The 24,981-nt window shown below is 37.2% G+C and overlaps 1 protein-coding gene across 1 annotated transcript in view; it reads left to right on the forward strand.

Annotated features, from left to right (window-relative positions):
• Window positions 1-24,981, forward strand: part of ADGRV1 (adhesion G protein-coupled receptor V1) — a 563,604-nt gene that overhangs the window by 149,213 nt on the left and 389,410 nt on the right. The window contains exons 44-53 of the mRNA XM_047878513.1: window positions 15-190; window positions 1,013-1,137; window positions 4,046-4,203; window positions 4,294-4,440; window positions 4,761-4,868; window positions 7,800-8,064; window positions 9,017-9,139; window positions 15,284-15,506; window positions 15,836-16,040; window positions 22,664-22,810. Of these exons, the coding sequence (XP_047734469.1) occupies window positions 15-190; window positions 1,013-1,137; window positions 4,046-4,203; window positions 4,294-4,440; window positions 4,761-4,868; window positions 7,800-8,064; window positions 9,017-9,139; window positions 15,284-15,506; window positions 15,836-16,040; window positions 22,664-22,810 (1,677 nt within the window). The remainder of the gene's footprint in view (window positions 1-14; window positions 191-1,012; window positions 1,138-4,045; window positions 4,204-4,293; window positions 4,441-4,760; window positions 4,869-7,799; window positions 8,065-9,016; window positions 9,140-15,283; window positions 15,507-15,835; window positions 16,041-22,663; window positions 22,811-24,981) is intronic.

The raw sequence follows: 24,981 nt of genomic DNA on the forward strand, positions 1-24,981 counted from the left end.
AATTTTTTTTTCAGGCCCTACACATTTCTGCCATATTGGACACTGAACCAGAGATGGATGAGCATTTTGTATGCACCTTGTTTAATCCGACTGGAGGTGCTAGACTGGGGGCACATGTTCAAACCCTGATAACAGTTTTGCAAAACCAGGCCCCTCTGGGGTTATTCAGTATCTCTGCAGTTGCAAATAGGTATAGTTTATTCATAAGGAAATTGTCAAGTAGGAAATATCTTTTGACATAAAGAAAATGCAGAGGGAAATTGATCTCTGACTCTTTTAAAGGGTACTTTTAAAATGAGCTCCAGCGGATAGATCCAGAGAGGCGTTATGCCCTCTTGTGACAAGGAACATCCAAAACCTAATCATGTCCTGTATAATGGTATTATTAGAATTCTTATTTCCTTGGAAATCCCACTTTCAAGTGAAGGCTTGTACAATTTTGTATTTTCAGTGATGGTAAAAAGCAAGAAATGGTATAAAAATATTTAGCTGTTCAAACCAAATGAATGACTCTTCATACATATATTAACATGATTGTAGTTTGAAATTCCACTGGAAGCTGACACATATTTGATTTTTTATTTCTTAGAAATACTCTATTTCTTAGAAATATTCCAGTAGATCTAGTTTTAGTACTAAACTAATAATTTTTGGATTCATTTTTTTCTTTTTGATATGCTCTTGATTCATATAAGAGGAAACTTAGGAGTGACAAAGCTTTATTTTTTAGAATATATAGTATGAAGTTACTGACTCTGGGTATTTCTTAATACTTAAGAATGTACTTAGTATATTTTTAAAACCACAGAATCAGATCATAGTACTTTTTTAATCTTCATAAATTAATATTTTGAGCTGTAGGGGTCTAATTTTTGTGCTGTGTGAAATTTGTGGATGGATCTCACCTTGGCTTATGTAAATTTAAAAGTGTATTAAATATATTCTAGCAATGTGATATATATATTCAATATGTAGAAATTATATTCTGCTTTCTGTAATCTTTTTTTTTTAGAGCCACATTTATAGACGTTGAAGAAGCCAACAGGACTGTATATTTAAACGTGTCACGCACTAATGGCATTGATTTAGCTGTGAGTGTGGAGTGGGAGACAGTATCTGAAACAGCCTTTGGCATGAGTACGTTTGGTTTCTTGTAAGCACAAAATTTTATAACCGAGAAAGATCGCATCTATCAGATTTAATTTCCCCCCATGAATTGTATCTTATGGATCTGTTGAAAATGGAGAATAGATGTCTAATTCTTTTATTGCAGCCGCAAATATTTATTGAGAGTCTATCATGTGTCAGGCATGATATTGAACTCATGATGTTTAGAATTTAGGAGGAGACAAAAATAAACTCAGTAAGTAAAACTCAGTATGTAGTTTAAAACTGTAATAAATGTTTTAAAGGAGTAATTCTAAGTGCTGTGAGAACACGAAGGAGTGCTTCCCAAGAGTATCAGTGTTTGAACAAGGATTGAATGATGAGTGATCTTGATTCTGCAAAGATCTGAGTTGGAGGAACATGGAGGGAAGGTGGGAAACTATTGAGGCACAAGTCTAGAGGCATAAAAACGTGTAGAAATGATGAACTGTAGAGTGGACATCGGAGTTAGAAATAAGTGGGAGAGTTGACTTTGAAGAACTAGGTAAGACCTGATCATTGAAGAGCTTGAAGAATATGTTAGGTACTTTAGTCTTTATTCTAGGGTTAATGGAAAGTCTTTGAGTGGTTCATGCTTACAGGAGGGTTGCCAGGTATATTTGTGGAGTGGCATAATCTCATTTGCATTTCAAAGATATCATTCTTGGTACTGTGTAGAGAATGATTTGGCAAAGAAGAAAAGAGAGGATGAAAGGAGACAAACAAAAGGTCAGCCTATGGTCGTTTGGACAAAGTGATGGATTGTGTATGAAGGAAATTGCAGAGATAATTACTAGATTTTTAGCTTCTGTGGTTGCATGGAGAGTCATACTTGCCAGTAAGAAAAGGAGTAATGGATGAGGGCTAGGTGTTATTTTGGTGAGAGGGAGTTAAATATGTGATTTAACACATTTTGAATATGAGTTACTTTTGAGAAGACATTTCTCTAGACTCAAAGGAACAGAAACTTTTGCAGAGATAAATTTGGATATCTTTAGTGTGTATGTTGTATTTAAAATCATGGAAATTCATGTAAAAACCTGGAAAGAGGGACTGTAGGTAGAGAAGGGAGGAGGACCCAGACTGAGCTCTGAGAAGGCTCAAATTGAGTTACTAGGGAGAGGAAGAGGATGAAGCATAGGAGACATAGAAGACCTAGTGTGAGAAACCCAAGGGAATGTGGGATTGCAGACAGCAGCAGAAGAGTGTTTGAAAAAGGAAGGAGAGGTAACTGTGTTAGTTGCTGGTGTAGAAGCCCAGTAAGATAAAAACCAAAAAAATGTCTATTGTGGTTAGCAATAGAGAAGGAATAAAATAGCAAGAGCTATTTGTATAGAGGGATAGGAACTGAAATAACATTTTGAATGGAGGTAAGGGAATGGAGACCTCAAATATATGTAACTGTTTGAGGTTTGACTGAGAAGGTAGGACCTAGCAAAGGTAGTGATGTGGTGTAGGACTCAAGGGGTTTTGTTTATTCATTTGTTTAGTTTGGAAAGACCTAAGCATATTTAAATGCTGACGGAAAAGGCCTAGTAAGTAGAGAAAGAGTGAATATTTAAAATGGAAAGGGTTAGTAGCGGTATAATTTTCTAAAAGACAGGAGGTGATAGGATCCAAAAAGGAAAGAGTATGATTTCTAATTCAGTTATCTCATTATGGTTTGGAATCTGCATGTGTTTTTGGAAGTACTTGTGAGGGTGTATGTTGGAGATTCTTAAATGTCAGCATTATTTATTTTTCATTCACCCTTCCCCTTCCCCACTCACTCTCTGTGTGCATTATGGTAGGGAAGGATTAGGCCAGATGGTAAGGACCTTAATGTAAAACATTCATACTCTTAATGCGAAAGCTGTGGTGTACCTTTAAAAGATGACAGTAGGAATTTAGAATATTTGTTTTTTAGGAAAGGAAATCACTTTGAGGCATTGACATGACTTCTTGAACTGGTAATCTGAAAATGATCAATAATTTATAAGGAGCCTAGATTTCAACCTTGACATTTATTCTTATTGTTCACACATTAGCTAAAGTTTAAAAAGAAATTTCTTTGGGAAACTGGTATGATAATAAAACGTAGAGCTTTTTAAAAATTATTGTTCATGGGATAGGGATTTTTTTTTTTTGTCTTTGTTTAAATGTGCAAAATTTTGGGACATGTACCTGTGATAAGTTGACTAAAAACTTGACAGCTATTTAAAGTAAGTGAGTCTGTTTTGGTGTTCTTAAATATATAATGTGTAAAGCAAGAAATCAGTGGATGGGCATAGTTTCAAATTAACAGTGTAAGTTTTTAAAACTAACCATTTAGTGTGTTTCTATAAAACGAGATTATTTAAACATTTCTCAATTATATTTTCATCATCTTTATGAAAGTTGATAAAAATAATGTTGAGCATATTTCCCTTTAAAATATACATTTAGTATTTTAGGGGTGCCTAGGTGGCTCAGTCGGTTAAATGTCCGACTTCGGCTCAGGTCATGATCTCGCGGTTCGTGGGTTTGAGCCCCGCGTTGGGCTCTGTGCTGACAGCTCAGAGCCTAGAGCCTGCTTCAGATTCTGTGCCTCGCTCTCTGTCTGCCCCTTCCCCACTCACTCTCTGTGTCTCTCTTTCTCTCTCTCAAAAATAAATAAACATTAAAACATTTTTAAATATACATTTAGTATTTTAAATGCACTTTGGAAAGGTCTATGTAGATTTAGAATAGAGTTTTAACAATTTTTAAAAGTTGTTATTTTTAGTTATTTTTTAAATTCTCTGGCTTATATTTTTTGTCTTATACACACACACCATTTATGTCTTGTAACAAACTCACTAGTTGAACTGTTTAAACAATAAACTTGGCATAAAGATTTGAAGGGGTTTTACATTGGCAAATCATGATTTATGTTTTTCAGGGGGAATGGATGCTGTGTTTTCCATAGTTCAAAGTTTTTTGGATGCATCACCTTCTGGTTGGTGTTTCTTTATTTTGGAAGATTCAATTTATGGTGTTATGTTAAGAAAAGTGTCTTCTACTATTTATCGATGGCAAGGGATTTTTATACCACTTGAGGTAAACATCAGTCATTTTATAGTACATAAAATAAAATGTACATGTAAAAATCAGATGACTCATGAATTACTGTTATTCCTTATTTCCTAGGATTTAAATATAGAAAATCCTAAAACTTGTGAGGCATTTAATATTGGTGTTTCCCCTTACTTTGTGATTACTCATGAAGAAAGAAATGAAGAAAAGCCTTCCGTTATCAGTGTGTATACATTCACATCTGGATTCAAATTATTCTTGGTAAAAAATGTCTTCATTTTTTGTAGGTTGCTTTATTTAAAAGGAAAATCAGATTTGTAAGATCTAAGTGGAAGATAATACATGTTCTATATTAATATGAAAAGAAGCTTTTTGCAAGTTGATACACATTTTAGCAGAGTGACTTTATCCGGGATATTTTTGTCTGTCTTGAAATGACACCTAAGTATGCATTCCTAGTGTTCAGAATGATTTTTAAAATTTTGAACTTCAAATATGACTCATAGTATTACTGTATTAGAGCCTTTCCTAGTTAAATTCGCCTTTAAATATTTTTTCCCATGGTCTTATCTTCCTTGCAGGTACAAACGATCATTATTTCGGAAAGTTCTCAAGTAAAATATTTTAGTTCAGACAATCAAGATTATTTAATTGTTGCCAGTCAAAGAGATGATTCTGAATTAACTCAGGTTTGATTCTTTTAAAATGAATTTTTAAAAAATACTCTATTTGAAACTCGTCAAAGGTGTAGTCTGTAAATTTAGTGTAAAAAAACCCCCATTATTTGATGGTGGTAAAACAGTAAAGTAGAATGTAGATATTAATTATTCACAGTTAATTTTTAAATATTGGAATTATAAATATTGTCTTCAAGAGGCAGACCAAGTGCAGTAATAAGCATGAACATTTAATTAGAGTTTAATGGCGTTGGAAAACATTATGCAGAAAAATCATGTAACTGGACAGATGGTATCACTAATAATTCATGATTAGCATTGCCAAATGGGCGCTTAACGTCACCCCCAGAAATTCCACATTTCTCTAATTAACTACATCTCATAATCCTAATAATACTTATTTGATAATTTTCTCACTCCTCTGACTCACTTACCTGCTTCTCATTGCATTTTCAGCTGATGACTTTGTTGAAATGAAATCTACCAGAAAGGAGCTTAGTCATCTTGCCAAGACCAAATTCAGAAACCTTCTTGAAACCCCGTCTTGTTCCTCCATCCCGTTATGGAAAAAATTTTTCTTCTATAACAACCAGGCTCCTCTTGCCATAAGAAGGTTTAGTTATTCCCCTTGTGTCTGGCATCACTAGTGTCTGTCTCTGTCAAATTATTGCAATCAGTGTAAATGCAGGATCTCCAGGTTTCAAAATAAATTTCTCTCCTGATCTCACCCTCTTCTACCTTCTGTTTCATTTCTTTTCTCCCTTCTGTAGTAAGACACGGTGAAAGAATTGTCTACCAGCTTTTGTCTTTCCTCATGGTCATTGATGACAGCTGGGTTACAAATTCACTGGATGTTTTTTTGGTCATTGTCTTACGCTGCTTCCTATTAGCATGTGACAGTTACCTCATCCTCAAATTTAAACTGTCTCTTCTCTTCATTTCTTTTTAAATTTTTTTAATATTTATTCTTGAGAGAGAGAGTGAGACAGAGCATGAGCAGGGGAGGGACAGAGAGAGCCAGGGAGACACAGAATCCGAAGCAGGCTCTAATCTCTGAGCCAGCAGCACAAAGACTGATGTGGGGTTCGAACTCATGAACAATGAGATCATGACCTGAGCCGAAGTCAGATGCTTAACCAATTGAGCCACCCAGACACCCCTCTTCTCTTCATTTCTGAAATACCACACAGGTTTGCCTTCTGTCTCTCTGTGTCACCCTTTTCAGTTTCCACCGCCAGTTCCTCCTCCCTTTTCTGAACTTAGATATCTTGGCGTTTTTCAGTTTTAGTGTTTGTTCAAATTTCTTTTTCTTTTTGTCCAATCCAGGTACTTTTATCAATCCTGTGCCTTTAGGTGTCAGCTATAGGCTGTCTTCCAATTTTCTTGGTAGTCTTTTCTCTAATTTCTAGACTTACATATCTAACTTCTTGTTGGCATCACTCCGTAAATACCTAAGTTTAATAACATATCCCAAACTTAACTTTGATTTTCTCTTTGACACTTGTTGCAATGCTTGCTTTCATCTCAGGAAATAGCAACCTCATAAATGCAATTGCTCAAGACCAAATGCTGGCATTCATCTTTCTTGATTACTCATTTTTATTCATTCACATCTAATTTATAACTGCTTTTGATTATTTCTCCTAGTAATGTTTTGAATACAGACATTTCTTTCCATCTCTTATCCTCACTGCCTAGCCCAGGTCCTGTCATTTCTCTCCCACACTGTTGGAGTAGCCTCCCAGCTGCTCTCAGAACTTCTCTGACTCCTCACATCCCTTATCCATCAAGTAGCTGGAGCAGTCTTTTAAAAATAATATTTCATATTATTCCTCATTTTAAAACTATTCAGTGGTTTCTAATTATATGTAAAATAAATTCTAAGTTATTTAATGATGGACTATAAGTAGCATAACTATATTTCTGTATCCACTCAACACAGGACTGGATTATGTCAATACTGTCCCTTTTGCTCTGTAAAGGATCCCAGTGATAAATTATATGGTCATCTTCACAAAAGATATCTCATGATCTTACCTCTCCAGTCTTACTGTCTTCATTCCTTAACACTATCAACTTCCTTCTAGTTGGACCATTCTTCATTCAGCTTATGACAAACATTTTTTGCCTTAGAAATTTTCCCATGTCATTCATTGTCATTCTTTCCAACTTTATTTCCCTAGTACACCCATAATTCTCTATCATGTCATCCTAGTTGTTATCTTCAGCATTTGTCTCAATTGAATAATCGTACATTTATTTATCAGTGTGTTTATTGTTTGCCTTTTCCTAACAGTTAGTAAGATCCATAAGGGAGAGGCCACTCTATCCATAATTCCTAGCATAATGCCACTCTCACATAAGATTTCCAGTTGTTGACTGAATAAATATAATTCTGCAATTGACCAGATTGTGTAAGAAACCAGGTAGATTCAGGATCTTCTTTTAATTTTAAATATGTGAACACTCACCTTTAAACCTTGTATGCATTGCCACCTTCAGGACTAAAAATTTTTGGTGTTTCTTTTTATATTCTATTGCTTGAACAGTGGATAAGGAATGACATTACAGCATCAGAAGGTTTCTTACCCACAACTGAAATTTTCATATATAAGTAACTTCTCTCCTGTTTTTAGCTTTCCTTTTCTCTTTCTGTGACTTGCCCCTATCCAGATGTATATTTGAAATTGATTTATTTTCATATAACTTCTTTTTCACTCATTCTCTGCGTGTGCTTATACACACACACACACACACACACACACACACACACATACACACAGAGCAGTGACAGAGTGTCAGTTTTGATATTTTCTCATTTATGAAAGTATCCTCCTAACTAAATAAAGGGTACCAGGAGAGTAAATAAATGATATTGGTTAAAATCACACAAGTACTAAATTCCTACTCATGAAGGGTTTTGTATTTGAACATTTCCCACAGGTCTTCAGATGGAGTGGAGAAAGCTTCACCTTGCATCAGACACTTCCTGTCCGAGGTGTGCTGAGCATAGCCTTGTTCACCCGAAGAGGCTCTGTGTTCTTAGCCATTTCCCAGGTTAATGCCAGGCTAAATTCCCTTTTACTCAGATGGTCTGGCAGTGAGTTTATTAACTTTCAAGAAGTGCCAATTAGTGGGACAACACAAGTTGAGGCCTTGACTTCAGGAGATGATATTTACTTAATCTTTGCCAAAACTCTCTCTCTAGGTAAGAAGATATTAGCGTTTGCCATATATACATTGTGGTTGAAATTATATAGCATTCATATAGTAGGATCTTTATGAAAACACGTAGCTCTTGGAATAATTTTTTAGCTAATCCATTTCTTCTTTTCTTTAATGTTTATTTTGAGAGAGAGAGAGCATGTGCCCACACATGTGCAGGGGGAGGGGCAGAGAGAGGGAGGAAAGAGAGAATCCCAAGCAGGATCTGCACTGTGAATGCGGAGCCCAGTGCGGGTCTCCATCCCATGAACCGTAAGATCATGACCTTAGCCAAAACCAAGAGTCAGATGCTCGACTGACTGAGCTGCCCAGGTGCCCCAGCTAATCCATTTCTTGATGGATGACTGTCAGCTACAAATGGATTTTAGGGGGAAAAACAGATTTTAAGTGTTATATGTATAATCTTTAGATGACAAACTATCACATTAAAGTTATATTAAAATTTGGGATGGGTATGTAAAGTGGAAAGATCTATGAAGATCTTATATCAGAAGTGCAAACAGATAACATTTTATGTGACTGTACTTGGGGAGCCGTGGGTAATTTATAGTAGTAATAAATAGTGCTCAGCGACTTTTGATAAGACTGTTTCAAAATATTCTCTGAGTATGAATATGCTTTCTTTTGCCTACTGGAACTTTCTTAGGTAAAACTTAAGCATTCCTAAAAAAACAAACGTGTGTCACTGTTCTTTAATATCAGATCATGATTTGATTAAGCAGTGGCCATACTTCATGTAGTAAATGCAAGAAAACATTTGAAGTGTTTCCTACCAAGTTGTGTTATTATTTAAATAAATGAATTTGGAGGAATGTCCTAACTAAATTTGTTTTTAAATTAAATTAAATATTTTTATAATTTTTTTACTGTGTAATTTCGTCATTTTTTTCCTGTAACTTTTGCCTTCAGATTTGGCTTTTATTCCATTATTGTAGGAAATCAGAATTCAATTGATATTTTCATCTGGGAGACAGGACAGTCTTCTTTCAGATATTTTCAATCCCTGGATTTTACTACCATTAATAGGATCTACGCCTTTACACCAGCTTCAGGAATAGGTAAGGGTGTTTAAACTAGTCTGAAATGCAATGTAGAAAGCTAGAATAATTTTAATCTTGTTGAGTTAGAGATAGTATCACTTTGCCAGACACTGGGTCTTTTAATAAGGATCTAAAATCAAGATCTTAACAGTACTATTTCTGGAAATCCTAGAAATTCAAAAGGACTAATATTTTTAAATGGGAATTGTGCTTGAGAAGAATCAGAATAACTGAAATGTGTTATTTTAGACATAATAGTGAGCATTAGTGAACATATTAGTGAGCAGACAACATTAGTGAAGGATAAAGTAATACATTTATTTTGTCTAGAGAAAAATGAAGAGTGACATTGCATATAGTGTATATTTTAAATATGAAAGTATAAAAGGATAACAGGTATCTGCATTGAAGTATTTTTAAAAAGTCAGAAAATGGCTGTTCACTCTCCCATCCTTCTTCCAGTCTGATCCTTTCTTGACTTTCTGTGCTTTAATATACACATCAGAAACATAAGCAATATTTTTACTCACAGTTGTTCCAGAAACAAAAGTCCGTTAGTGAGAAACCAAGGGGTGAATGTTGTCTGGAGGCTGTAGGATTATTGCAGGGTTGGTGAAGAATCATTTAGGTGGACCAGTGGCAACAAGGCATAAAGGCCAGCAGCACTTGGCCTATTGAGCTTGTGGGGCTGCCTCCCCGAACAGGTGTGAACAATGCAGGGAGCAGGCTCACTGAGTCATTATGTCTCCTGTTAGGGTGCCCAGAGGAACTTGGAAGCCAAACCAAGTGACTTAGCAGGTGAGTCTGGGTCAAAGCCTCACTTTTAAACGGAGACATAGGAATTTTGTATGGATCAAACAGCCCCATTTATTATTAGCCATTATATATAAGTTATTGTTTAAGGTTATGAAGAATTCTTTCTTTTTTTAAATTTTTTTCAAGTTTATTTATTTATTTTAATGGGCAGGGGAGTGGCAGAGAGAGAGAGAGAGAGAGAGAGAGAGAGAGAGAGAGAGAGAAAAAATACCAAACAAGTTTTGTGCTGTCATCACAGAACCCTATGCAGGGCTCGATCCCATGAACTGTGAGATTATGACCTGAGCCAAAATCAAGAATTGGACGCTTAACTGACTGAGCCACCCAGGTACCCCTAAAGTTATGAAGAATTCTGTACCTTCAAAGGTCTGGTTGGAGAAGCAAGAAAAATATTAAGATAATAATTCAAGATAGAATTCCAGTCCTATTTGCTCTGTCATTGGTGGAATAGAAGTGGGTAAGAGGTATCAGAGGGGAGCTTGAGCTCGGCCTGGGTGGGCTGGTAGGAAATGTTGTGCGCAGGAGGGAAGGTGTGAGCAAAAGAGAAAAGTGGAAGTAGACATGATGCTGAGGGCACAGTGAGTCAACCAGAATGGTAGGGACAGAGGATTTGACTCAGCGTAGTGGTGGTAAGGTTGGAAACACACTAGCATCTATACAAGAAGGTCTGGAATGTCAGGTTCAGGATTTGATATGTGTTTGGATGGTTCAGTGGTTCCCCAATATTTTTGCCTTAGGAACTTCTCATTCTCTTAAAATGTTAAGGAACTCAGAGTGCTTTTGTTTGTGTGGGTTCTATTTACTAATATTTATTGTATTAGAAATTAAAAAGGAGAAATGTTAAAGATACTTCTTAATTAAGAATGAGAGCAATGAACTTACTACATGTGAACAAAAATAACATGTTTTATTTTTTTAAAAAAAGTATTTTCTAAAAGAAAAACCTTTGTAGAAAGAATGGTATTACTTTCTTATTTTACAAATTCCTTTAATGTCTTGTTTTTTATGTCTGTGTCTGTATTCTGTCTACTGCAATATTATCAGTCATATGGCCTCCAGAAAATCCCACATACACTCAACAAAGAATGAGAATGATGTAGAGAAACGGCATCTTAGTATTACTACAAAAATAGTTTTGACCTCACAGACCCTCTTGAAGTGTGTCAGTGACTGTTAGGGGTCTGGTGACTACACTCTGAGCATTATTAGGGTAGAGAAATCCTTGAAGGCATTTCAAAAGCAAATGATGATCAAAAACCTGTTTTCTAATTCCACCTAGCTTTGGTGTATGTAATATGCTGGATGCAGAGTTTGCGCCTTCACGGACAAGAGTTAACATAGAAGCCTCTGCAGGGTTTAGAGATGTGGCACTGAAGAAATCAGCCAGAGGTTTAGATTTTGGAGACATCAATGCATTCAGGTAGTTGAACTCATAAAAGCTAGAATCTACTTAGGATACTGAGAAGAGTAGAGGATTTAGCACAAATATAGGAATCTGTTCTCTCAGTTTCTCTCTTAGGTGCCTGACTGCAGTTTTCTCATTCAGGCACTGTAATCTTTAGACCCTGTCTCCTTCAGTTACCTCACCTGCTGAGCAGGAATCAGCATTATTTATCTCTCATTTTTTTATGGATTATCTATCTCATTGTGCTTTGTTTCCCTGTGCCCTCTTCCCTCCTCGGTCCCATGTCCATGCTACTTTCTCCCAGACCCTGGCCACCTGACATCTGGACCATTACATCATTGTCTGGCCTCTACCTTAGGCTCACTGTGCTGTCAGAGCCCTGTGTGTGTCTCTGTTCTGTGCATCCTCTTCGTAAATAACTTCTCTTGACTTGTCGTGACACCTCTCTGACGGGTCGTAGCTGTGACTTTCTTATCATTCACTCAGCAGTTGATTTACTAAATAAATTATGTATCTTTCACCGTGTATTTGTTTGTGTCTACTTGTCCTTTAATTTTGTTCCTTTATTAGTTTTGCTTTTCTTACACCTCAAGTTTTCAAGTGGACTAACAGTATCTACTTGAGTCACTTATTATAATTCAAAATAGTTTCCTAATGAATGTTTTTAAGGATGACAGGTGCTGCCTGAATGGGTTATTAATTGAAGTTATAGAATTCTCTTTAAAGATTTTTAAAGAAATAGAATAGGCACACTTTCTAAAAGAATTTATGAAAAATTCTGCCAGAGGCTTGTTAGGGGACCCATTGTGAGGTCTCTTTATTTCTTTTGTTTCTGTGACTTGAGGTTGTAGAAGTATGAAAAGATTGTAAGTAATTATTTAGAATGGCTTATTATAGATCCCCTGAAAGCTGAAATTATGCATTAAATAATATTCAAGGACTTTCTTATTTTGAATATGTCAAATATTAGATTGGAGCCATGACTGTGAGGATTACATATTTATTCTGGTTAATGACTTGACAGAGATTATTGGGTGGTGACAGAATTCTTTAAATGCAAGAGGAAGAATGGATATGACAGAGAAGGCAAGGACATATACACTTATCTTTCTTTCTTCCTTCTCTCCTTCATTATTTAATAGAGTTTTTAAAATGCCAGTTATGCCAGGCATAGTGGTAGGCCCTGAGGAAACAAGGACAAACAAAATGAGTTCTAGTCCCTGCTCTGAAGAAGTTTAACATACAATAGGGAATGGGGGACATGATATATAATCACACACAAAAAGCTTCTAGGTACAAACATTAACTGTTGTCCAAGGATACGGTGCTCTCATAACACAAAATAGAGAAGACTTGACCAGGTCTAAGGGATGTCCAGAAAGCTTCTTTAAGGAAGAGGCATTTAATTAATGCTGCTGGAAAGACACTGATCCCTCCCTTTCTCCTTAATTCCCCAATACTCTCAGCTTCACTATCACCTTTGAAAAACCATCATCTTTGGAAATCATTTGGATGAATTCATCATTCTCTTCATTCCTGCGGAGTGACCATAAGAAGCCCAGGCCCCCTCTAGAGAAAGCGGCTGTCATCTCATCTGTGTGTGTTCTAGATCCCATGAGCCCTAATTTCCAGACCAGGGGCACAACTCTTCCCTCCCCCAACTTCCTACACCCTTCCACAGTGCCTTCCAGAACAGACCCAATTTTTCTTGTAATTTCCCTCACCTCTTTGCCCTGGAACCTTGCTCTAGCACTCAGCACTCAGTCCTGGGACTTCTCTATCTACACTCCTTAAATGATCTCAGCCAGTTGCCTTCCTTTGGAATACTCTTATTTGTTTGCTTATGGTCTTGATAACTGGAAGGGAATTCTATAATCAGTACCAGTTAAAATTTTGTTCTCCAGAGGAGAGATTTAGGATTTTTTTTCTTTTAAATTCCCTAGCCCACTTCTGTGATCTTGAACAGTACAAATGTCTATTTTCTGAGAAAACATTTTCTGCTTATATACTCTACAGATTTGAGCCCCCTACGTTTCCTACTCTGAATGTCTGATTATCTTTTTGTTGCCTTCTCATATTTCTCAGATTGAGAGGAAATGAGTAGAGTGTATCTCCAACGATTAAGATACATAATCAATCAGTGATGCTCAGAGTACTTTAGTTTATGATTTTGGTTGAGCCTGTAGAAACAATTATTGGTTGAGCCCGTAGAATCATTTAAACTTGGGAGATATTGAGATCTATCTGAGAAATTTGCTCTTTACTGAACGTCCCCAGTTTAACAAAGCTTTATGAAAAATATGTCATCATTGTTAACATACAAGTTTATTGATAACATTTTTCTTGATTTTTACCTTTTATACAACATTTATTAGACTGCAATAGCACTTAAATAATTACCATAAAGAAACATAATGAGTAATTCTTGATATTTAAGGATTTGGAATCTTCCATTGTAACCTTATAGGCTGAAATGTTCATGGTTTCTGGTTCTAGTGCTGTTTTAATACCCAACCCATCTTAGTTGATATCTTTATGTTCCCATGTGTTTCTTCAAGTACTAGAATTTGTGCATGTTTCTGGATGGTTTCTCAGTTTTAAGCCTGAAGATTGCTTAATGGTATATACAATGTAATAAGCTCCCTTTCTCTGAATTTCCCCTTATACAATGTACTAAGCCCCTTTACCCTCCATGTTTGCTAATATGTACCATTGCATTGAATCATTAAGAGCACATTTTCCTACTAACATTTCAAAAAGCATTGGCAGTGAGATCATAAATTTGTTCATATCCTTTGGCCTAATTACCACCTTTAAGAATTTATGAAATGAAAAAAATTAATAACGGTCTCTAATTCATGTTGAAAAGTTAAATAAAAATAATAAACATTCAATGTAGAGAACATTTAGGCTTTTTTTTATTAAATAATTTTTTTTAACATTTATTCATTTTTAAGAGACAGACACAGAGCACGAGTGGGGGAGGGGCAGAGAGAGAGAGGGAGACACAGAAACCAAAGCAGGCTCCAGGCTCTGAGCTGTCAACACAGAGCCCAACGTGGGGCTCGAACCACGAAATGTGAAATCATGACCCAAGCTGAAGTTGGACGCTTAACCAACTAAGCCACCCAGTCACCCATGAACATTTACACATATTTTAAAGATCAGTCCTGTAGATTATATATGCATTAAAACTATAAATTTGAGTGCTTTGTAATAACACCTAAGAAATGCTGTATAAATTTAAGGTTAAGCTTTATAATTAAGAATTGTTTTGTAATCAGTCTGTGTACTCATGGTTCATCATGAATTCATATGGATGGTGGCTGGAAAGGAAAATACAAAAATGAAGCATTTAGTGATGGGATTATACATCTTTTTCACTTTTAAAAATATCCTCCCATATTACCCAGCACATAAATACTGATGAATGCAGAGAGTCCACAATGCATTTGGGTTTCACTCTCCAGTGATTTTTTTTTCTGTTTTAATGTTTATTTATTTATTTTGAGAGAGAGAGCTGAGGAGGGGCAGAGAGAGAGAGAAAGGGAGAGAGAGAGAATCCCAAGCAGGCTCCATGCTGTTAGCGCAAAGCTTGACATGGGTCTCGAACTCACAAACCGTGAGATCATGACCTGAGCCGAGGTCAGGAGTCAGATGCTTAACCGACTGAGCCACCCAGTTGCCCTATCCAGTGATTTCTTAAGTGGAAATAGGTTTATTGTTAGGCTGGTTTGATCATTCCACAGCATTTAAAAAATTACTATTTACATTCATTTCAAATAATACGTTGATTTTCAGAAATCAGATCATATTTAGTTAATTCAGACACCAAAATGGAACTTTGAGAGTTGAAAAGATTTTGTTTTGGTCCTACAATAGGGAGCATGTGAGATAACATTCACATTTTACTATAGTTGCCTTTTCTTTCCTTTCCACAGTCCACATACTTCTTATTGGCCAAGCTATGTCTGCACTTTACTGCTGGAATTCAGAGCTGAATCAATTCTCTTTTATTCTGGAAGCACCTTCTGCTCATGATGCAGCTTCTGTTACAGTAAAGTCCCTTAATTCAAGCAAGAATTTAATTGCTCTAGTGGGAACCAGGCACTCACACATATATGAGCTGGCCTACATCTCCAGCCAGTCTGACTTTATTCCTAGGTACGTTCACCATTTTATACGGAACCTCTTTATGCTTACCATAGTTTTTATAGGGCACCTAATTTCTAAGTGTTTATTTAATGACTGAAAAAATATAAAATATAAGGTTAATTCATAATCTAGAAATTTGGTTATGTTCCATATTACTTATATATATTCTATCGAGCTAATCAGTATTTTAAACATTTTGGATTAAAATTTTATTTATGAAATGTGATTTTCCCAAATGATTAGTATTAATTAGTGTTCTGAGAATTTTATATGTAATCTACTATGTATATGCCTGAGATTTGTTTCAGCTGTCTTATTTGATGTGCTTCTTATGCTAGTTCAGGTGAACTGATATTTGAACCTGGTGACAGAGAAGCTGTAATAGTGGTAAATGTCCTTGATGATACAGTTCCAGAAGAAGAAGAATTCTTCAGAGTTGAGCTTAAAAATCCCAAAGGAGGAGCAGAGATTGGTATTAATGGTTATGTGAAAATAACTATTCTGTCTAATGATGATGCCTATGGAGTCGTTGGATTTGCTCAGGTATAGATCCCACCCTTAAAAGTCAAAATGATTTATTCATTGTATTTATATGTTAGATGTTGTCAGCACTCAGTCCTCCTTTGAGTATCTTAAGCCTCTCTTCCTTCTCTTTCCCTGTTTATCCTGACTGTGCATTTTAAGGTGTACTTAACTGATGTCTTATAATTTATAGTCCTACACGCTGAACCTTCTGAATCATCTTGTCCTAAACTTTTTTTTTTTTGTGCTGATTACTCTTATAGGATTGAATTTGAAATGTTCCCAGTTGGCCTTAGTCCTGGAGTTTGGTTCTGCTATTAGCCTTATCTCTAGAGGGTAATGATGAAACAAGTCCCAAATAGACCATATACTGTGTTTCATCACACACATCACCTACAAATATATTACTGTCTTATGTATATTGAGAGAGAGAGAGAGAGAGAGAGATTTATAACTGTACTTGCATTGTACACATGGAGGTGCTTTCCCCTGAAGAAAGAGAACTATTCAGATATTCTCAGGTTGACTTCCATCTCAGAGTTCATATTCCTTTATTCATGAGCAAAAGGACACCCTTTTATATTGCACCATTTAGCCCTGTGTGCAAACTCTATCCTGATTTCTTTTTTTTTTTTTTTTTTTTTTTTTTTTTTTTTTTTAACGTTTATTTATTTTTGAGACAGAGAGAGACAGAGCATGAATGGGGGAGGGTCAGAGAGAGGGAGACACAGAATCCGAAACAGGCTCCAGGCTCTGAGCCATCAGCACAGAGCCCGACGCGGGGCTTGAACTCACGGACCGCGAGATCGTGACCTGAGCCGAAGTCGGACGCTTAACCGACTGAGCCACCCAGGCGCCCCTTAATATGAAATTTATTGTTAAATTGTTTTCCATACATCACCCAGTGCTCATCCCATCAGGTGCCCTCCTCAATGCCCACCACCCACTTTCCCTCCCTCCCACCCCCATCAGCCCTCAGTTTATTCTCAGTTTTTAAGAGTCTCTCATGGTTTGGCTCCCTCCCTCTCTAACTTTTTTTTTCCTTCCCTTCCCCCATGGTCTTAAGTTTCTCAGGATCCACATAAGAGTGAAAACATATGGTATCTGTCTTTCTCTGCCTGCCTTATTTCACTTAGCATAACACTCTCCAACTCCATCCACGTTTCTACAAAAGGCCACATTTCATTTTTTCTCATTGCCAAGTAGTATTTCATTGTGTATATAAACCACAATTTGTTTATCCATTCATCAGTTGATGGACATTTAGGCTTTTTCCACAATTTGGCTATTGTTGAGAGTGCTGCTGTAAACATTGGGGTACAAGTGCCCCTATGCATCAGCACTCCTGTATCCCTTGGGTAAATTCCTAGCAGTGCTATTGCTGGGTCATAGGGTAGATCTATTTTTAATTTTTTGAGGAACCTCCACACTGTTTTACAGAGTGGCTACACCAGTTTGCATTCCCACCAACAGTGCAAGAGGGTTCCCATTTCTCCACATCCTCGCCAGTATCTGTAGTCTCCTGATTTGTTCATTTTAGTCACTCTGAGTGGCGTGAGGCGGTATCTGAGTGTGGTTTTGATTTGTATTTCCCTGATGAGGAGCGATGTTGAGCATCTTTTCATGTGCCTGTTGGCCATCTGGATGATGTCTTTAGACGAGTGTCTATTCATGTTTTCTGCCCATTTCTTCACTGGATTATTTGTTTTTCATATGTGGAGTTTGGTGAGTTCTTTATAGATTTTGGATACTAGCCCTTTGTCCGATATATCATTTGCAAATATCTTTTCCCATTCTGTCAGTTGCCTTTTAGTTTTGTTGATTGTTTCCTTTGCTGCGCAGAAGCTTTTTATCTTCATGAGGTCCCAATAGTTCATTTTTGCTTTTAATTCCCTTGCCTTTGGAGATGTGTCAAGTAAGAAATTGCTGAGGCTGAGGTCAGAGAGGTTTTTTCCTGCTTTCTCCTCTAGGGTTTTGATGGTTTCCTGTCTCACTTTCAGGTCCTTTATCTATTTTGAGTTTATTTTTTACCCTTATTTCTTAACTAGAGTTATAGCTGCAACTATCATGTATCGTTCTCTGAAATCTTCTGCAAGTAAGGAAAACCCAGCTCAAATTGTCTTAAACACCAAGAACATGTCCACAGAGAAGATAAGCTTCAGAGTGGGGTGGATAATACTATGTCAACATGGCTCAGATTCTTTCCATCTCTCCACTTTGCCAGCATAAAGCTGGTTCTTCATCTGGTTGTTTGAAAGCTGATGTTACTGTTAGGTCTACTGCTTTCTTGTTCATGTCCAGTTGGGGAGAGAGAGAAATGTGGCTCTTGGAGTAAGGAAGAGATTTCCCAAAAGCTTCTGGAAAACTCTTCTCATCTCTCATTGAACTAACAAGGCCACTTATGCAACTGTTCTTTAATTTATTTATTTGTGTAGCAGTTTTTTTAAACAAACACCTGTGTACCAGGTGCTCTTTCAGGTGCTAGAGATATATCAAAAAGTAAAATAGTAAAACTCTTTATCCTCATTGTTCTTAAATTGTAGATGAGGCAAAGGGAGACCGTGGACAAGAGACATCTGTACTGTATCTGATGGTAGTATGTGCCATGGAAGAACGTTAGGCAGGAAGGACAGATGGAGATTGTGAGGGAGGGGGTGGGGATTGTGTGCAGAGAAGTAAAACATAGGCTATCAGGGAGGGTGGCATTGAGGAAGTGATATGAGGACGAAGGTGTGTAGGAGATGGGGGAAGAACATTCGAGGCAGGGGGAACCAGCAGCAACAGCCGAAGCCCTGAAATAAGCCTTGCCTATCTGGTGTAGCAAGGAGGCCACTGTGGCCGAAGTCAGTCAGGTAGAGATGAGGCCAAAGAAATTGAAGGGCCAGGGCCTTGTTTCAGGCATCCCCAGCAGCACCCACAGTTTTGATGACTTACTAGGAGGACTCAAAGGACTCAGGGTTCTGTAATTCTCATACTGTGATTTATTACAGTGATGGGGATACAAAACAAAGTCATAAGGGAAAAGGCTTATGGAGTGAAGTGCAGAGGAAACTGGGTGCAAGCTTCCAAGAGCTCTCCCCAGGGGAATCACACAGGACACACTTAATTCCCCCAGCATTGAGGTGAATGCTGACAGTATGTGAGATGTGTTACCAACCAGGGAAGCTCATTAGAGACTCCGTGCCTGGGGTTTTCCCTGGGAACTGTTCATGCAGGCCCTCTCAGCCTGGCACATGTCACAATTCCAGACTCCCAGAGTGAAAACAGGTGTTCAGTAAAAACTACATTGTGTGTAGCACAGGCACGGAGAGCCACTATGAGTTTCAGGAATGGTGAGAATCCTCTTGAAATCCAGCTTCCTAGACACCAGGCAAGGGCCAACCTCTGAGCAGCCTTTGAAGGATAGCAGGGAGGCTACTGTGTGAACTTACTCCTGCATAAGCCGCTGATTACCATCATGAAGTTAGCCACTGAGGGAATGGGTTGAAGTGGGAGAGCAACATGACCCAGCTCACATAACCATTTTGGAGGTGCCTGGGTGGTTCAGTGGGTTGAGCCTCCAACTTCAGCTTAGGTCATGATCTCATTGTGTGTTTGGGCCCTGTGTCAGGCTCTGTGCTGACAGCTCAGAGCCTGGAGCCTGCTTCGGCTTCCATGTCTGTCTGTCTGCCTCCCCCCTGCTCACATGCTGTCTCTCTCAAAAATAAATAAACATTAAAAAAATTTTTTAAAATAAAATAAATGAACTACTCTGGCCATAGAATTGACACTAGATTGTAAGTGGGTAAGGACAGAAATTGACAGGAAACTAGTGCAGTAATTTAGCAATAAACCACAGAATTACAGGAAGCAGGAATTTTCCTTTCAGTGAGAGATGTACAACTTATTAAGAGCAGGTTTGAGAGCTGAGATGAGGAGTTTTGGATGTGCTAATGTCCTGAATGAGTCCTTGCAAGCGTTGTAGGATCACCATGTTCCTCATTCTGGCCCATCTCTGCAGATACAGGCAGGTCAGCTTTTCCTGAAGCACTTCTGCCCAGAAGAATTATAATGTGAGCCATATATATAATTTTAGTTTTTTAGCTCCAGAAAAAAAATAGAAATAGGTGAAAATATTTTTAGTATTTTATTTTATTTAGCCTGATATATTAACCAACATTAAATGGCTGATGAAATACTCTATACTCTTTTTTTCATACTTTGTCTTCAAACCTCCAGTGCATTTTGCACTTATAGACCAGTCACGTTACAGGTGCTCAGTAGCCACCTGTGGCCACTGGCCACTGTGTAGGACAGTACAGCTCTAAGGCGTGAATTGTGGTGGAGAAGATTAGAAAGAAAGAAGATTACCTTCCCCACCAGGTGGAAACATGACTTGTTTCCTTACTTTCTTCCAGTTTCTGTTGAAATAACAACTTACCAGAAAGGCCTTCCCTGATTGAAAATTGTTAATTCCCCACCATCATTCTGTACCTTTTTTTTATCCTGCCTTAGTCTTCTTTATGGAATTTATAGTAGCCTAATTTGTCTATTGTCAAGTTTCTTTTTCTAGAATGCAAGGCTACAAGAACTGAGATATTATTTTGTTCGCAGCTTTATGCCAGAAAAATGCCTGGTACACAGGAAGTGTTTGGTATGAATCTTTCATAATGCAGGGGAGGGGGCAGAACACTCCCATGGCTTTCTTGGGCCATAGATATTGACAGGGCAGAGCTGGAGACCTTGGAGCAAGAACCAACATGCTCTGCTGTGTGGTCTCATCCTCTTGTCGTTAAACCTTGCTGCGCATGGAGAGCACATTCTATTCCATAACTGTTTAAGCATGGTAGATTTCCTCTTTTTTTTTTTAATTTTTATTTATTTTTGGGAGAGAGAAAGAGCGTGAGTGGGAAGGGGCAGAGAGAGGGAGACACAGAATCCGAAGCAGGTTCCAGGCTCCAAGCTGTTAGCATAGAGTGTGACACAGGGCTCGAACCCATGAACCGCAAGATCGTGACCTGAACTGAAGTCAGATACTTAACCGACTGAGGTACCCAGGTGCCCCAGATTTCTCTTTATGAAGCTTACTCCAAAATTATCATAGAAACATCAAAGTACTGTGGTTTAATCTTTCCTAGTGGATAATATCCTGGGTTCTTTCAGTCCATTCACTAGAATTTCTCAGTACAGGCCTCTTGTGTCTGGACAAGCTTGTTGTAAGATAAGATTTAGTTGTCAGAGAGTTTCTTCATAATTTTCTGGCTGTATTAAATCCTTGTTTTACTAACCCTTATTGGTAGAGGGCATGGAGCCTGAGAGGCTTCTCTTTGAAAGGCATTGTATTTTATGTACAAATTATATACATATTTTATTTTATTTTTTAAAAGATTTTATTTTTAAGTAATCTCTACACCCATCATGGGGCTCGAATTTACAACCCTGAGATTTAGTCGCGTATTCTACTGACTGATCCAGCCAGGCACCCCATATGCATATTTTAAAATCAAGATATTTTCCGTAGGAATGTTTGAATGCTTTGAGCAAGATTTTATTACTATGTAACATCTGTAACAATATGTTAAAAATGCAGTGTAAAACACTGCCAAAGGAAAGGCTATCTGCTCAAATTAGGCCTTCTAAATAGAAGCTTTAAGAAATTCATGGAGGAATTTATTTTCAGATTACCATAGTAAAAAGACAAGAAAAAGAAAACTATTACTGGGAAGATTGTTAAAAATCTTTATACTCCATATTCTTCCTTTATTGCTTATAGATAAACTAGGGGTGTTGTAAGAAGGGATTCTTTTGAATATTGATTTTGAGGAAAAGCTCATTCAGCAGCTGGCAAGAGATGCTGCAAGTGTTGGAGGAGGAGTTCCAGTCATACTAAGGTAGAAATCAGTCTGGGACGAAGGAAAGACACCAAGAAGCTTAGGTGAGAAGACAGTGTGAGATTCTAATACCAGAGAAGGGGCTATTTCTGGCAGGAAAAATAGTTGTAAAGACTAGGGACTAAGGATGAAACATCATCAGTGGAAACAACACAGGCTGTAGAGTATATGAATTCAAGGATAATCACATTTCAGAGTGTATGAATTCAAGGATAAAAGATGTTTGTAAGTGAACAGGAAGAATGCCCTGATTCTCACTGGTGTTTCTACATTTGGGTGGGACCTTAAAGTCCACGTAAATCAAAAACTTATTTTACAAGAAGGAAACAAGACCTAGAGGGATTTCCAGAAGTTGCACAGGGGGAGAAGATTTCCTTCATCTCCTGACTCTATGTCCATTCATTTCTACAAATTTTATATACTATGTATAATACTGTCAAAAAGTATATGCTCTCTGGATATGAATATAACATATGTTTGTTGAATAAATTTGAAAATTACAGAAGACAAAGTAAAAAATAATCGTCTAAAAATTAACATTTTAGTTTACTTTAACTTAGCCTTTTACCTATTCACACATGTATGTTTTTGAAATAAAATCATGGCTATCTTATACTGCTGTTTTTTTTAACTATTGTTTTTCACTTATATCACGTTTTTGTGTTACCCAATATTGCTTAGTACTATGAAGTTTGCACATGCATAACAGCATGAAATAAAAGTGTACTTAGGTAATGTTCGTTAATCCCTTGTGACTTCCTGTGTGTTTTTCAGAATTCATTATATAAGCAAGTGGAAGAAATGGAGCAAGATAGCTTAGTAACCTTGAATGTTGAGCGCTTAAAAGGAACATATGGTCGTATAACCACAGTGTGGGAAGCTGACGGAAGTATTAGTGATGTATTTCCTACTTCAGGAGTGGTATGTAATTTACAAAATTATAGGAGAGTCACTTCTAAATTATGGTTACTGTTGATGCCTGCCTTATGGATGAAGTGTTTGAGTTTGACCATGTCAGCCCTGGATTCCTACTAATCACTGTAGAGAGGGATACAATTTAAGATTAGTTTTATTGTGATTTTTGTTAGTTTTTTTCTCTAATACCAAAATTATCTATAAAAAAGTCATCCCTTTTTAGGTTCAGTACATCAGTTGGCCAGATTGTGGATGTGTTACACTGTCAGAAAGATAAAACCAATTACACTGGAGATGGAAATGTTTCAAGATTTGTATAAAATGGAAACAGTAAATAGGGAATGAATCTATGTAAGATAGTCAGGCGTATGAAAAAGTAGATCAGAATTGCTGAGTGATGTAGGTTTAGTTTTCTGTAGATAGACTCCGAGATTAAGAGTTGTGGGTAATTTACTGAGGAGACACACCCATAAGGAAACAAGGAAGGTAGGAATGTGCAGAGGGACCGTTGGTCCTTGGGTAGTTACACCTGAGGTTGAGTGTGTGAGGAAGTTGTTGAGGTGAACTGGTTCTCCAGAGTTGTTTTCCAGTGGGAACAAGGAGGCTGAGATTTTGCATCCCTATTTTGGGTATCCTTCACCTCACACCATCTTCTGGGTAGAGTATAATCTTCAGCGGAAATGTACTGTAGCTGAAGGCAGGTCCCAGTGACAAACACAAAAGCTCTTATTCCCACCAATTGGGATATGGGCACACCAGCTCTAAGAAGGGATCTGGGCAGAAGATCACTTTATCTACTATTGGAAGATAGTATAAAATTGGGTCAGAGATCGAAGAATGGAATCAGATTTGGGTCAGAAAGGTAAATGACTTGCAAAGAGAGGGTTTTAAGAACCTTTAGTTCCTAATTAGAAAATGGGTGGTGTTCTTGACTCACCTTGGGTTTCACAGATTTATCCATAAAATTTTTCCCAAATGCTTCTCTGAAGAGTTCCTTTAAAAGGCCTCTCATGGAATTATCTCAAAAAAAAAACGATGGGTGTATGTTAGGTCTACCATTTCTAGGCTTTTGTACCATTCAAAGATTAGAGCTTTAGTGCCTTAAAAATGTTTTGGCAAATTTTATTGCATTGAGTATTTACTTTTATGGACATTACCAAAACTATAAGTTGTATGTATCAGGTTATGTGTGTTCTGAATTATATTTCACCAATTAATATTTCTTAACATAAACGATTAAAATGATTTCTAACTTAAATGTATAATAGTATCTTAAGTGTAGACTATATTTGGAAGAATTAATTATTTTATTCAAGAGCCAATAAACTTTTCCTGTAAAGGGCCAGATGGTAAATATTTTAGACTTATGGGCTGTTATGGTCTCTTTCTCAGATTCTCAACTTTGCCTTTGTAGCATAATAGCAGTGTTAGATGATATATAATCAAGTGAACTTTGCTGTATGCCAGTAAAACTTAATTTAAAAAATGGATTTCACCAAAGGGTAGTAGTGCTCTGACCCCTGATTTTATTAATAAAGCTCTTCAGTTTATATCTTCAAGTGCCTTCTGAGGTGGAGAGATGAGCGTCAACAAAATGGGCCTGGAATGCTAGTTTGAATGGTTGTAGCTTGTAGTCATGTTGCTAGAGAATAGGGTATAAGGTGGGGAGCAATGGGAAATGACATTCAAGGAACAAAGAAAGCCCTATCAGAAAGGATTTCAGATGCCTTTTAGCAAATTTGGATTTGACTCTAGACAGTGCAGATACAACAGGAGGAGAGAGATGCTGTGATTTGTATCTCTTTTTGTCTTTCTCTACCTCTGTTTTGGTTCATTGATTGTTAAATCATACATTTATTGTAGCCAAAAGAAATAGCAATCCTGGCAACGCTTTTGTAGAGAAAAATGTTTAAACTAGTATGTTACCTTCTTTTATTTGTGTACTTATTAAAAAAAAATTTGTTAAAGTTTATTTTTGAGACAGAGAGAGACAGAGCATGAACGGGGGAGGGTCAGAGAGAGAGGGAGACACAGAATCTGAAGCAGGTTCCAGGCTTTGAGCTGTCAGCACAGAGCCTGATGCAGGGCTTGAACTCGCAGACTGTGAGATCATGACCTGAGCCAAAGTCAGAGGCTGAACCGACTGAGCCACCCAGGCACCCCAACCTTCTTTTATT

Source organism: Prionailurus viverrinus, chromosome A1 (assembly GCF_022837055.1).
Source record: "Prionailurus viverrinus isolate Anna chromosome A1, UM_Priviv_1.0, whole genome shotgun sequence".
NCBI lineage: Eukaryota > Metazoa > Chordata > Mammalia > Carnivora > Felidae > Prionailurus > Prionailurus viverrinus.